At 50.3% G+C, this 15,417-nt stretch overlaps 1 protein-coding gene across 1 annotated transcript; it reads left to right on the forward strand.

Moving 5' to 3' along the window:
• Positions 1-4,127: 4,127 nt before the first annotated feature.
• ASCL2 (achaete-scute family bHLH transcription factor 2) lies at positions 4,128-4,960 on the forward strand. Its single transcript, XM_059475007.1, has 2 exons — positions 4,128-4,735; positions 4,836-4,960. Exon 1 carries the CDS (start codon positions 4,203-4,205, stop codon positions 4,722-4,724), a length of 522 nt encoding a protein of 173 aa, XP_059330990.1. The 5' UTR covers positions 4,128-4,202; the 3' UTR covers positions 4,725-4,735; positions 4,836-4,960.
• The last annotated feature ends 10,457 nt before the right edge of the window (positions 4,961-15,417 follow it).

Genomic DNA, 15,417 nt, shown 5'->3' on the forward strand with positions numbered 1-15,417 from the left:
GGGCTGGAAGCAAGAAGGAGGATTTCACCCAGGAGCCAAAATTACACCCATCATCCAGGCAGGACACACCTGTGCAGGTCTCTACTGCCTCTCAGAAGCCTCCTCTTTTTCCAGCCCACAGCACCACTGGGGAAAATACCTCTCCTCCACAGCAGAAAACAGCTCCAAATGTGTCAGATTTATAAGTGTCAGTGGCTCAGCCCATTTGGTCCCTCAGCTACTGCCCGTAACACGGCTGGATTCACCCTAGAGCTGGCTCGTAAATAAACATGTCCGTATCAAAGCGCAGCGCAGCCGTGGGGATGCTGGGAGGCCAGGCGGACCTCACCGCCTGCGCCTGCCTTCCCGGCACATCACAAGGATGCATTGTAAAGGCTGCTTAGCATTCATATAGCACAGACACACAATCAAAGCTAAAAATCAACTTTTAAACCCGGGGCCATCTCCTTTCAAGAAAGGAAAGAGAGGAGGAAAGGGGGGGATGCTGGGCTTTGCCAAGCTTCAGATGCACCATACAATTCACTGTGAATGGAAACAGGGCTGGCTGGAGGCTTCATTGGAAGGCACAAAACCAGAGAGAAATCATAATATTTCCAAAGCACTTCTTTAGTTTTTATTATTTTCAAAGTGTGTCTCAGAAATCCTCTAGTGATTCCCAGGCAATTTAAAATTATTGTAGGTGAACAAATAAAATGTCAGAAGAGCTATTAAAAATAGTTCATCAAGACAGGGAAATATTACATTGGAAAAGAGCATAAGCTGAAGGCAGGGAGCTCCCTTCAAAGAATAAACTCAAATGAACTTCTTTCTCCACTGAAAGTGAAAGAACCATACTCATAGCTCTAAAGAACAGTGCTCTACTCAAGTTAAATTATTTTTTCTTTTTCACATGCTATCTAATTGCAGACAATAACTGCCCAGGAGCCAGCTGTGTGTGAAGACACAATGTGAGCCCTGCCCCATGTAGCCCTGCTCCTGGCAGAACCAGTGTGAGCACAGCCCAGCCTGGTAAACAGGCTCACCAAGAACAGGGCTGCTTAACTGCCCATCACCCTTTATTTCTCACATTCACCCTCTCAAGCTTTATTGCAACTGGACCTCCATTGCTTTCCACTGTAGTCCTGAAAGTTTTTGTAAAATACCCTAAAAATCTCATGTCAGCTGGCTGTAATGCATGGGTGGCACCAGGACTGACCCAGTACCACACCTGCAGCCTTCCTGCTGACACACGTGCCAAGCCAGGGGCAGCGCTTTGCTCTCACCTTTGGCAGATGCAAGAACTAACATGTAGTGTAGAGGCCCTTTCCCCTTTTCCCTGAGCATCATTTGGCCACCTTGCAGCCCACTGGCTGAACCCACATGGAACTAAAAGGTGTCTACACCAACCATGTAGTTACCATTTTTGCCTCACCTGCTCCAGGAGAGGAGAATTTCTTCTCCCCAGTCTCTGGGGATGGGTAGCACATTGCTGGATGCTCTCTCTCCCCAGATTATGATCAGGAAGTTGATTGTGAACACAGACAGTGTTTAATGATGTCTTGTTCTACTGGATCCTTACATAGTCATTAACTTTATAAAGAGATTTCAAAGGAGATTGCATTTGTCTGAGCACAAGATGTACCTACCCACCTACCTTCCTGCAGACTGTTGGGAAGCCAGCTGCACTGCTAGGAGAGTGTAAGCACTCGCTGTGTGCTGTGCTCAGGCCCAGACCCGATGACCACATCTGGATAGAAACATCAGCAGCCCTGAAGCCAATTTGGACAAGTTAAGCTCATCCCTGAGCTGAGTGTAGAATCTCTGTGGCTGGAGGTTGCCTGCTCTCCCTTGAGACTGGGTGTGCTGGTGTGCGTTACTAATGAAAAAAATTCCCTGTAGCTATTTCTGTATGATAAAAATCCAGTTATTACTCTTGAGTGTGGCACTTCAACACAAAAGGCTTTCTCTTGAAAAGTTTCAAGGGCAGCAGCTTCCCCTTTCCTGTGTGAAAGGTTTTCAACAGAAAATTAGAGATGAGGTAATAAAAGAACATCAGTATTACTCCACTGAAATGATGCTCCTACTGACTAAGCTACATCTGACAGCGAGCACAAGGGAAGCCCCTTGCTCCAGCCAGGACAGTTTTGCAGATGCTGCAGACAAATGCGTGACATGGCCTGAGCTGAGCAAGCAACCTGTGCACTCCCAACAAGACACAGGCTTGCACTGCTGGGATGGGAATCCACCAGGAAAAACACTCCTGCCTGCACTGCGTGCCATGAGCTGCTCCTCTCAGGTCAAGTCCTTCAGGGAAGCTGTAGGGCTGCTCATTGCTTTGCCCCCAGGTCTACAGCACAGCCAAGAATGTCTCAGGAACTGCTGGATTTGGGTGCTAGGGCTCCTGCATGTTTGACTACCAGAAAATCAAAGTGCTCACAGGATCCTTACTGTCAGGAATTTCAGCTCGGCTGCCTGTGACACTGCAGTGGGGCTGGTTCCTTCAAGCCGCTGCCATTGCAACCAATCCCCAGGGAAAATATTTCTCTTTCAACATAGTGGAGCCTTGCTGCTCCCCAGATACCCCACACAGGTACAAAAAAAAGCCCCCTCTGTGTCACATCAAGGAATCATGGATAGGCTTTTTGAACTACCATTTTTGGCTCAGATACACCTGAGCACCAGGAGCAATGTGGTTCGGGGCAGCCAGGGGAATACAGACCCTTTGATATCCAAATCGTGCTGCAGAGCCTTGCTGGCACCTGTCCATGTGATGACACATCCCCACCACCAAGCTGGTGCCAAAGACACCAGCTTGGAGCATTTTCCTGCCATTGGGTTATGTTCACCCCCAAAAAGTGAAGCCCTGAAACTGAACTGCCTCACACCGTTGGATTTATTTTTTTTTAAAGGCTGGGTGGGAGCAAAGCCCTAAGGACAGCTCATCCTGAAGCTGTGAGAGTGGACACAGCCCCAGGGCAGTGGGTTCACGTAGCTCCCCCTCCATCCATCTCGTTTATTTCGCAAAACACCAGGCAAGTTATTTCTTCCCACGAGTTCCCAGGACTCCAAGGGGACGCTCCTTTGTTCTCCCAGCTATCAGAACGCACCTTACCCTCCTGCTCTTCCCACAGGAGCTGGAAGAAAGGCCTGCTTGGTGGAGAGCCAAGGAGGATTGCCCGGCATGGCAGAGGGAAGCCGGACTGCAACCCCCGAGCTACAAAAACTTTGCATTTTCCTTCTTGCCCCCGCGCCTTTATCCTTGAAACTCCCATTGAAGCCCAAAAAGCCGGTCTGTGGAGAACGGCGTTGGCAAGAGGACCCACGCCATTACTATAAATCTTTGTTACTGTACATTTTTGTGGATGTACCAAAGCAGAGCCCCGGTGTGTCCCGTCTGTCTGTCAGGCAAGCACCGACCGGCGGCCAGGCGCGGCACTCTGCGCTCCGCAGGGAAAGCCAGCCCTGGGAGCAGCGGGGCTGCCGGGCCGCCGCCATCCGCACACCGGCACCGCGGGGTAGCGGCCCGGGCAGGGGCGGGCTGCGGGCACGCCTGAAGGGACCGGACCCGAGCCTCCGCCTCACCTGGGGCAGCGGGGAGCCCCGGCTGCTCCCGAGCGCCCGCCGTGAGGCGCTGGGGAGGCGGGGCGAGAGTGCGGCCCCACCCCCGAGTAATAATAAAAACTAAATTAAAATAAAATGTTAAAAAACTGCCCGGGCAGGGGCGGTGATTTGAGGGGAGGGTTGCAGCGGGGCCGCGGACGGCGGTGTGTGTGTGTGGGGGTGTTTGTGTGGGGGTGTTTGTGAGTGTGTGTGAGGGGAGGGGGGGGCCGCTGCCGGCTGCCGGCGGCGCCACGCGCCGGGCGCGCGCGGGGGCGGGTGCGCGCGCGGGGGAGGGCGCGGGCGGGGGCGCGGCGGCGGCGGGCGCGCGTGGCGCGGCGTGCGCGGCGCGTGCGGCCGGCGGGGGCCCGCGAGCGGCGGCGGCGGCGGCGCGTTGATAAGGGGCCGGCCGGCAGCGGGACTCGCCGCAGAGGCGCGGAGCGGCGGCGGGAGAGCACGGGCATGGGGGTGAACTGCCCCGCGCTGCCCACCCCCGCCTCCTTTGCCTCGCTTTAAATCTAGTTGTGAGATTTTTTTTTTTTAGTTTTAAAGTTTTGGTTGTTGGTTTGTTTTTTGTTGGTTGTTTTTGGTTTTTTTCCGCCCGCCGCCACCGTGGCCGCCCGGCGATGAACGGCGGGGCTCTGCCGCCGCTGCCCCCCGCCGCAGCCCGCGGCCGCCGGCGGCCCGCCTCCCCCGAGCTGCTGCGCTGCAAGCGCCGCCTGGCCTTCGCCGCCCTGCCGGGCACCGGGGCGGCGGCGGCGGCCGCCGTGGCCCGTCGGAACGAGCGGGAGCGCAACCGCGTGCGGCTCGTCAACCTGGGCTTCGCCGCTCTCCGCCAGCACGTCCCCCACGGCGCCGCCAGCAAGAAGATGAGCAAGGTGGAGACCCTCCGCTCCGCCGTCGAGTACATCCGCGCCCTGCAGCGGCTCCTCGACGAGCACGACGCCGCCGCCTCTTTCCCCGACGGCCGCGGGCGGGTGCCCGTCGGAGAAGTTGGCGGCGGCGGCGGCTACTCCTCCGCTTCGCCCTCCTTCGCCTCCTCCGCGCCCGGCTCGCCGTGCTCCTCCGAGGAGAGCGGCTACGACGTGGCGCTGAGCCCCGAGGAGCGGGAGCTGCTGGACTTCACCAGCTGGCTGGGGAGCTACTGACACGGCGGGAGGTGAGGGGCTGCGCAGGGGACGGGGCGCCGCTTCCTGCCCCGGCGCTCGGGGCAGCGGGGCACGAACCCACCGCGCCTCTCCTCACGTCTCTCCGCTCAGCCCGCAGCGCATCGGCACCCGCGGTCCCGGCGGCGGCGGCGGCATCCCCCGAAGGTACTGACTTCCACCCCGGCGTGGCCCCGCTGGCTGCTCTTCTCGCCGGGTTCAGCCGTCGTCTTCTGGCTGTGGAAAGTGCAATGGGGTAGTTGAACTGCGGGGTCCCGCTCCTTGCGCGGGGACAGCGGCTCCTCCTGCCCGCCGGAGTGCTGACCCACGGAGAGGATGCCCGAGCGAAGCTGCTTTCCCCCGCCGCTACTGTCTGGTGTTGCTTTGGAGGGGTGGAAAAGGAAAAAAAAAAAGACAGAAACACTTGATACTTCCTTATTTCTGTAGGGGGAGGGAATTTTTTATCATGTCAGATTCTATTTTATATGTAACTTGAACTGCCTATAGGGACATTGGTGTATGAAGACTTATTTTTGTACAACAAACCTTAGAGAAAAGGGATGAGATGGTTCTATTTTTAGCAGGTCCTATCCACTTGTTCTTGAACACTACCAGCTGGAATGTTGTGGGAACATACATGTTATAGATGCAAAAGTACTTGTTTGTTTTTTTATTATTATTATTCTCTCCAAACACTTTGCTAAAATACTGTAAACTTGTGTTTTAACGTGATGTCTGAGTTTGCCTGTGTGAAGGTTCACCTCTCTGAAAACTGAAGTTTTTTAAAAAAAATGTATTGAAGGCATTTTTGTATGCACTTGCTAGGGTTTCGTATGTTGTACATATGCAGTTTTTAAGAGAGTATAATATTTTATGTAAATTGACTTTATAAATAAAAATCTATTTATAAATGGCTTCAGGACTGTAAGATGTATGTGTGTATTTGCCAGAATTGCCCAAGGTGACTTAACTATGGCCTGAAGGGGTGGGAGAGGGGAGTAAGGAGCAGTACAGCAGAGAGGCAGCTCTCCCTGGACCAGGTTTCACATGCCAAAAGGAATAAGGAGCAGCACAGCATAATCTCCAGGTTTACTTTTTTCCCCCTATCAAGTTTTATAAATTCAGCTCTTGGAGCAGGTCCTGCCGGGAAGATGTGGGGAGCTGCAGATGTGCGTAGGAGACAAGGCAGGTTCGGTGCTGCTAACCCCTGTCCTGAACATGCAGAAAGTGCAGCTGCAGGAGGCTGTGTTGCCCCTGCCTGGGATGCTGGGAGACTCATGGGAAGGTAAAGAGGAAGTGGGTATCTGAAGTTTGTTTGTCCTGGCAGCAGCAGTTTGTTTGTCCTCCTGTCCTCTCAGGAGGAAGGTTGGGGTGCCTTTATTCAGGGAAGCAGCACCTCTGAGAACAGTGTTGTCCTTTAAAAACCACCCATAACCACCATGTCCCACCTTGTCCTCCTCTAGCCTGAGCTGCGTGTACAGAGTCTTTATCTAAAGGCAATAAGCAAATGTGAATCACTCCTTGGAAACTATAGGCAGACTCATAAGCTCTGTCCATTACTTTTAGGCTCATACTGAAGACCTGCTTCAGGGCAGGTGAGCCAGAGGTAAAAACTGTGTGGGTAAGAATGCTGTGAAATAAAACACAGGGCTGATGGCATGAAAAACTATGGCAGAGACTGTTAATTCCCTTAAAGAGCTCTAGTGAATGTTAGGAGTTGAATGGAGCAAAATGGGCTGGCCTGTAGAATATGCTGAATGAACACAAAGTAGAAATGGTTATTAAAATTGACCTACTTTACAGGGACCCTCTGTGTAATCTCTGCTGCCTTATTACTGTGAAGGTAAAATTTTTCAGGAGTGTCACTCAGCAATTCCAGATTCACTAATTGCAGTGGATACTCTGTAATCCAGATCTGTAAGAGTATTCCACATACATGATTCCATTTGAAGAAGAAACAAAAACATCCAAAACAAGCCATGGGAAAATGAAGGCTCTAAGAGCAAGCAGCATTTAGGAGCCTGCAATCAAGAGCAATAGTTACTGTGCCTCAAGTTCATTCCCTAATAAAAGTTGCTCTAGTAAACCGTCCCTTTGAAAGATACAGAGAATTCAAGTGCTTAATAAATGTCTTGCAAAGGTTTTATACCCTTTGTGGCTCTTCAGCAGTACCCCAGGTAAGAGCAAGAGCTGTGGGCTGATGTGGGCTGTGCTCAGCAGCAGCAGGGAGGGCTGGTGGAATGAGGGAGTAACATGGTTCCTTTCCCCAGAGAGAGTTTGAGGGCTTCATCCTCACAGATGACCTCTAGAAAATTAGCCAAACATAAACTCATATAGACTCTCACATATTTATTCTCAGTCTAAACCAACATCATGTCATCTTTTCCAAGCAGTTTAGAAATTGGGACTGCTGCATTGGTCTGCACAAGTGTCCCATTATTGCAGAATGCATTTGTTTAAAGCATGCTACTACTGCTGGGCAGGGTGTTTGTTTTCCTTCCTTAGGTGCACTGATCATTTTAGTATTTCCAAAAGCAGTATTTGGCTCTCAGTCAAGTAACTCCCAGCATTGTTACCATGTTCATCTGGTCACCGAAGATACCATTGCAGCAACTTTGAGGCAGTATCAGCTGTAACTCTATTGGCAAGAAATTGGCTGTAAGCAATTTTCACTTAAGCAATACTAATATTAGCAGGGAAAAGAACTTAGTCAGCATCACAAGTTAACTTAATGCTGCCAGTCAGTGCTTCAGTCAGAGCTACAGGGAAATCAGGAAGGTACAATTTTATTCTAAAAACCCCACAGTGGTCATGAGTCTTCCAAAACTGAGGGGGAAGAAGGTGCAAGAAAAAGGATGTATGTGGTTTTAGAAACACAGGATGGACAGAGGTACGCCTTTCCCCAGCCACGGTCACGGTGACAAGTCACTAGCAGATTCTCAGATCAACCTGCTGAAGAGAGCTGTGCTACACCAGAGAAGGGTACTGAATCCTTGTGGCCTCCAAAGGAAGCGTTAGGGAGGATGCAAGGGAGTTGCATCAGGTACCTTCAGCCAGCCCTGCTCACTCAACTTCAGCACCACCTGAAGACTGCTTGGACCTCCTTGAGAAGTCTTCTGACCCTAAAAACTCACACTTAGAACTCTACTCCATTTATGCAAAATAGTTGCCAGTTCAAAGACTTGGAGATGAAAGCCCTCAGAGCATGAGAGTCACCTGTCAGCAGCCAGGGTAACAGCAGACCTGTCTCTCAGCCAGGTACTTCCCCTGCTTGGAGGAGCCAGCTACATTTGCTGATGGGACCCTCAGTGTCTGGGTTAGCTGCGAGCCCCCCTGAGGGATTCCAGAAAGCCTGGGTGCCTCCTAAACTGCTACAGGAAATGCTTGTGGCTGGGATGGGGAATGCCTCTGATGAGAACATCATTTCTCTTTAGATGTACAACTAGAAACTCAGTGCCTAAAATGGAAACCCCAGCTCCCAGCAAGACAAAAACCCAGCCCTAAGGTACAGGGCTGCAGGAAAGTCATGTAGTCAGATTCAGGCAGAAGAAGATATGCTGAGGAATTCTGAGAGTTAAGAAAAAAAAAGGGCTGGGGAATCCAGGGGGCATACAGGGCTTGTCAATGTGCAGATGCAAAGCACACTTCTGTCAACCTCTCACATCTCCATCCACCCATGGGTTCCCGTTTTCCCAAGCACCACTTCACAGGCTACAGACAAGGCTAACAAAGCAGAAACAAGTTGCAGGATGGTGTCAAGATTAGCTGCCCACATCCCCAGGCAGAAAGAACCCTTCCATTTTCAACCGTGGTCCCCTCCTTGGCATTTTTTTGTTGCTCAGACTGAAGCTTTTCTTGTTACCCAAAGCACTTAAAGCCCAGTACATGGTAAAAATAGTCCCATGCATTGCAGCCTGGTGGTGTTTAAATGATGATGTTGTCCATCATGGGCAACCTCAGCTTCAGTTTCATGGCTACACTCTTTCCAGATTTCTCCACAGACTACTGAAAATAATTTTGGAGGAAGGGCCTGTGCAGCCTGTTTGAAGGCTTGTACACCACAGGGAGACCTAGGAAGTAGGCAGGAGGATGCCCTGCAGCATCCCCATGGCAGAATGGCATTGCTGGTCCTCCTTGCAGGGAAAGTGGCTTGAGCACAGCCCAGCACCACAGAAAAGAGAGCATTTGGAGATAAGAGTCTAAGGGAAAAGGCTTCCTAACACCACAAGATATCACCAGTAAATACCCTCTTTGCTACAGACCATCGTGCAGAAAACAGCCCACGATTGGTTTCAACGTAAAACAACTCAATTTACATTAACACCTCATAAAGATCTCCTTATGGACAGCAGGCAGCGAGGGAGCTCCTGCGAATCAGCTTGTTGCTGCCTCCCTGCCCATCTGAGAGCAGCAGCCGCCAAGAACATACTTGTCCTGCCAGCCTTTGGTCTGAGCACCGAGGCTTGTGGGCAGACGGCTGTGTGCCGAGACTAGTCCCGAGGTCATTCCACTCTTTTCATGCAGGTCACAGAATAGCTGGCTAACAGCAACAATTTTCAGGCATTTCTTATCTGGATTGGACGCGGGCCAGGAGGCTGGGAGGGTGCATGGCCAGGAGTGAAAGGCAGCCCCTTGCACAGCTGACGGCAGCAGAGCTGCCCCGGCTTTGCCCAGCTTGGGCACTGGCCAACGAGGGCTCGGTTTGCTTCCCAGAAACTGCCACCAACAAAGCATCAGCCAAAGGCACACCTGGCAATAATGGGGCCAGCAAGAGGAAAGCAGCACCAGGTGTGATCACAAGGGAATGTCACACCCTAAGGAGGCTATCGGGCGCTATAACAAATGGCTGAGAATTCCGGGGACACCGCACACACCCTGCTCCTTTGGAGCTTTGTGCACACAGGAACAGAGGAGCTCTGCCAGGTGCTTTCAGAGCTGCCCCGGGACTCACTGCAGGTCTTCTCAAGCCAGTCCCTGGGGCTTGCTCTTTGGAGAAGTGAGTGGATGCTCCTGTGGCCGAGTCTGACAACATGGAGGGGTTTTACACTTACAGATTCTCAGTCTTTATTATATTTGAGTGCTTTCTTCCACCCATTATTTTCCCATAACAAAGATCTACTCAGAATAAGGGTAAAGCTGGTACAAAAAAGAGAGAGGTGGCATGGTTAAGGCCCTTCCCAGTAACAGACGCTGGTTTGCACCTCTGCTGTCATCATCTTTGAGAAAGGAAAATTGAAGGGGAGCATCAGCATCCTTCGTTTAGGGGAAGTGTTGCAAAAACATCAGAGACTGAGATTTCTGCTGTAAATTAAATTGAGAGTCTCTCCTGTTCTTGAGAGCCTACAACCAGACAAAGATCATTGTTCAGATCAGGATGGCTAAATTCTCATTTTCTGCAGGTCACTGCCTGCCCCCTTACTCCTGCTGTCACCTTTCTTTTGCCCCCAGGCACAAGAAAGTGGCAAAAGAGTAAATGAAGTGATGGCCACAAGTCCTGTCACAGCTGTGCTGCATGTGAGGCAGGAGAGAGATACTCAGAGAAACCCCAGCCAGATGGTAGGCTCCAAAACCAGCATCCACACATGGTGAGCAGGAAAAACCCAAGACTAGACACACATTTGTTATCTGCCAAAGCCATCAGTGTTGTTGTAAAAGAGAGGAGAAATAAACAGTCATGTAGAGAAACATAGAAATGGAAAGGAGAAGCAAGTGTAAGAAAGTGGTCAGCAGTGGAGAGCACAGTGCATTAAATCAGAGCAAGAAGCACAGAGAAATGATTTCAAGTACTGGTCTGTGACACTCTTCCCTCCCCTCCCATAAATGCTTTTGTTTATGGCTAGATGTTAATAACAGCAGAAGCATAAACATCAGAAAAGCAGAAACTTGTGGTAAGGCTGCAGGGACCAGGGCACTGCTTCAGGCTTTGACCTGTGAGCATCCACTTTGCTGCTGGAGAAGCCTCAGTTCTCTCCTTTCATCTCCTGGCCTCAGCCCCAGCACTCACAGCCTGCAGTACAACAGTTATCCAGTCACCAGACCCAGTAAATTGTGCTTGCTTTTCAAGTTGTTAGGTTTTGCCTTTTTTTTTTTTAAGGGAAGAGAAACCAACAAAGAGGCATGATAGCCCCAAGGGGAATTTTCTGTTAAAGTCGCTGCCAAAAGAATGACCAATTTGTAAGTGAAATGTTGACACTTTTATAACACAGCAAATATCTTTCCCTTGAATGAAGCACTTCAAGATTTTTTTTTTTTTTGGTAGAAAAGATGAATTTTGTCAGGATGTTATATACTAGTAGGAAGTGTTGCAATACTACAACACATTTTCCCTTTCACTCTGTTTCCCAGGTACAATTCCTTCAAGGCTCCACAAAGAAGCCACAGTCACTTTAGCAGGACTGTGGTAAAGGAAAAGCAGGTGAAACCCACTGGGTGAATAAAAGCCTAGTTTAGAAGTATTAGTTAATACCATCATCCCTTTACTAGCAGAGTACCTGCAAAGCCCTCTGCACAGCCTGCTGACTGCCATTTTCCTGCTTTCACCATGGGCTGGTTTTTATCAAAGGAAAGCCAGAGAGTGTCAGTGGAAGCAACTGGTCCCTTCAGTGAAACACCTGCACGTGATTCAGTGCCCAGCGTGCTCCTTTGTCCTCTTCTCACCCAGGAGGCACCAGAGGAAACTGGGCAGTGGAGAGGGTGAGATGTGCTTCAAGCAGCTTGAAGTTTGCAGCACACACTGTTTGGGCCTGATTTGAATGGAGGCAGGGATGGGGATGGGGTCTGGGTGAAGCAGCACAGCTCTGCACCATCTCCTTGCCTGATTCCCCATCCCTCTCTCCAGCAACCCCAGGAGTGCCCCACAGGCTGCATCCCTGCATGGACCCAGAGTGCTGCTGAGATAGTTTATACCCTTTGGTCTCTGGTCTTGCTAGAGGACAGCCAGTAAAGGGAGGTGAGAGCAGAGAAGCTTTTGAAGTGGGGAGACCACAAAGCTCATTTAGGATGCATACACCACCAAAAAAACCCCAGCCACCAGACAGTAATAACTTCAAAACAGTGCTGACTGGAGTTGAAAACAGTGATGTACTGGCAGAAAAAGTGGTGCCTAAGCCAAGTTCAGACGTGGTGCAAGCTGAATTTGATTGTTTATGATGCTGAAGAGCGCTAATGGTTGCCGGCAGGCAAGTCTCGCTGTTAAACAGAAACACACAACTTGTTAAAGGGACCTCTGGGCACTCTTTCAGGCCTAGCAGAAATCATAACCAACCTACTCTGTGCAGTAAAACCTGCTGGAGAAAGCGAGGGCAGTGTCATGTTCCTTGGTGGGATCTGGGGTGCAGAACACAGGCTGCATTTACTGTGCACATTGCAGAAACCATGGGAGGAGCAGAAATCTGGAGAAGGTGCAGATGAAATGGGACACAGACTGGGGCAGGAGGCCTCACAGGCTGCCTACAAGATGTTTTCTTTGCTCTGTTGGGGAGACAGGATTTGGGACCGTTCTTTGTAAAAAAGCAGATGCAGTGAATAAGAAGAGTTTTAGAAGTGAAGTGTTGGCATTAGAAAATGGCCCGTTCTGGGAGCTGTTGAATGCAATGATTTCTCATTCCAAAATGTCGAACATTTTATTGAGATTGACAAATTTCTTCATGGTCAAAATGTACAGCATACCATTTGATGAAGAAAAGACTTCCCTCTGCGTTAACTTAGTTAAAAATTTCATTTTGAGGTACCTCTGAATCTTAGATACATCAAAGTACAGTGATAACATTTGAGCCGCCACAAAAAATTCTGGGCTCTGCTTCTTCCTTAACAAAGTGATAGCAAGTCAGCATGAGAAAAAGTCAGGTGGCCAGCTGAAAAACAGCAGGTTGGAAAAAGCAGAGGCACAGATGTGTGTGACAGCTTGTCCCCAAACCCCTCCAGCCATGGGGGTAGCCTTGATGTTCAAAATATGCTCCTAAAACATCTCAGAGGGCAGAATCTGTGTGGCATTAACAGCCCTGAGTGCTCTTTGCCCAAGATCCAGCCCTGCTGTAGGATTTGCAGCACACAGCCTGGGGACCAGAAGACTGCTGAGACACAGGCATCACAGCTTATGGATAGGGAGGGGTTCTCCCACAGGATCCTCTCCAAGTCCATTTGTCTACAGTGCCTTTGGTTGCCCCTCCCCATCTCTACTTAAAATTAACTTTGCATCAGACATCAACCCACTTTGTTTCTCACTGCTTTCACCATGGGAAAAAGCTGGAAGTGGGAGGTGGAGCACAGGGAGCAAGGAGAAAAAAGAAAATGGAAAATATGGAAGCAAGTGAGAGACTGAGGAGGGAGGGGAGGAGCGGGGAGGAAGGGCTTGAAAGGGCTGCTGAGGGACAGGGGCAGGGTGGCCCCCGGCTGCCCCACATTGTGCTTGGCTCTATCCATCTAAATAAAGGGACTATCCTGACTTTGTCCCAGCTGGGAGAGGTTTTGTCGCCTTTTGGGTTTTGGTGTCGTCCCCTCCCCCTGTTGTGCTCCCCCTCCTCTCTTCCCTCCCCTTCCCTCCCCGCTTTCATCCCGACTGCATCAAAGTGCCCCCGTGCCTCCGGCTCCTCGGGTGTTTCCACCCCCTGCCCTTTGGGAGGCCCAATGTCCCCCTTTGTGGCCACCACCCAGATAACCTTTCCTACCTTCTTATCCTCATTTATCCCTGCGCCCCCGGGTAAATAAACCCTGAGGCGAGGGATGGGTAGAAGCTGGGACGGGGAGAGCTGGCCCTGGGGCAGGTGCTCCCTTGTGCAGCCCCAGCAGGGCAGGGGTAACAGCAGGGAATGAGCATGACAGAGCTATCAGGAACTGTGCACCAGGGATGCTCAGCCTGCCCAGCATCCCACAGTGAGCTGGAGATGCAGATTTCACCCCAAAAGAGAGTGCATCCCTATTTTCCACTTCATTTAAATGCCCATGTCAGCCAGCTCCATAGGATGGGCAGAGCCAGGACACATGGGCCTTTGAAGAGCAAATGTCCAGCCACAGCCTGCACTGGGGATGTTCACAGGTGAGGAGAAAAACATTTCCTGGGCTCTGTGCAGCATGAGCCTACTCACAGCCCATCCTGTTGTTTCTGGGGCTGCTCACTTCTCTCCTGACTTTTCTCCCCTCTGCATGTTTCCCTTCAGTTCCTGCTGGTTTATCCATATTTATTAGTCCCTGCTCTCTTTGGCAGAGCTCAGTCACCTGCCAGGGCTCTGGTCCTGCATGGGGCTTCACCTCTGCTCTCTGCCATGCTCTCCAGTGCCCCCAGCCTGGCACATGTTCCTGAGCAACCATAAATGCACTGTGGCTCAGTGCAGTGCTCCAGCCATGAAATCCCAGTGAAAGCCTTTATTCTGCATGCCTGATGCTTTCAGGCCTTGACATTCAAGCAGATGTGGCTGTGCGGAGCTCTGCTCCAGCTGTGCACACTGCAAAGGCAGGTCTAGGATGGACACGTGAACACCCCCATTCCCCAGGGCAGACAAGGATATCAGAGTGGGCTCAGGTGGCTCTCCCTGGCTGAGCATCTGGCTTGTGTTACTTCACCTTTTACTCCAGCTTTCTTCGTGAAAAGAAAGCTCAGATCCACACAGTGCCCCAGGTTGTCCCAAATGGAGAGCTCTCCACGGCAAAGCCCTAGTCTCCATGTGTTTCAGATCCTATTTTGGCTGCCCAAGGTGATACAGTCAGATCCTAAATTAGTCCCTTATAATCTAAATTGAATTTAGACTCAGAAAATCCCCAGCTTTCAGATGTTTCTGGTTACACAATAACTCTGGCTCTTCTTCTCAGGAGAGTGAAATGGCAGGATTTTGAAATTCCTTGTTGGTTCATGTTTGCATATAAATGCTGATTTTATCTTTTCTGTACACAAAGTAAACACCAAGCTGTTTTACAATAATGTTGCCGTTGGAACATGCACCAAGGATGGCAAAACAACTTAGAGATGTTTCCAGACCCAAGGACCATGCCTCCCTTCACACAAAGAAGCCGCCCGCTCCGAGATGCCCGGCACACCCTCATCCCTGTTTATGCAGATCAACAGGCAGGTTTCATTAGGCACGAGTAAGATCCCCAAGGAAAAGTTGGGTGGAGATGACAAAGGATGTGTATTCACCCAGGCTACCTAAACACAGGTTCCTGATGGAGCTGAATTTTTCCATAGGTCTCCAAGAGCTATGGAGCCTGCTGGAAGTGCCCAGAATCACTGCAACTGAGAAATGATGGCTCTTACTTAAACTGGGATTTACATCTCTTAAAATGCTAGTCAACATTACAGGGACTGTAATTCAGATTAAAATAAACGTTTAAAGTAATGTAGTTATTGATGATTAACTCTCTGAGGGGAAACTCTTATGCTGAGAGATGCTCTTTGTGAAAGAACTAAATGCAGTCAAGGCCAGAAGCAGAGAAAGGAGGATGTGCTGCTGGGAGGAGATAGCTGTCAGAGAGTAAATTAATTCAGTGAAATCCCAGATTTACAGAGCCCTGCTGGAGGCTCAGAGGTGGCCATACTTAAAAAAAAACGACCCTGTACACAAGCCTGACAGCCTTAGTTATGGAAAGAATAATGTACAATCAAATAAACCCACATTTTCTGATTATTTCTTCTTATTTGTCATTGGATATTGCAGAAACTCTGTTTGAAAGTCAACAGCCTCTGGTGAAAGAGGCGCTCTCGGGT

This window comes from Ammospiza nelsoni, chromosome 6 (assembly GCF_027579445.1).
Source record: "Ammospiza nelsoni isolate bAmmNel1 chromosome 6, bAmmNel1.pri, whole genome shotgun sequence".
NCBI lineage: Eukaryota > Metazoa > Chordata > Aves > Passeriformes > Passerellidae > Ammospiza > Ammospiza nelsoni.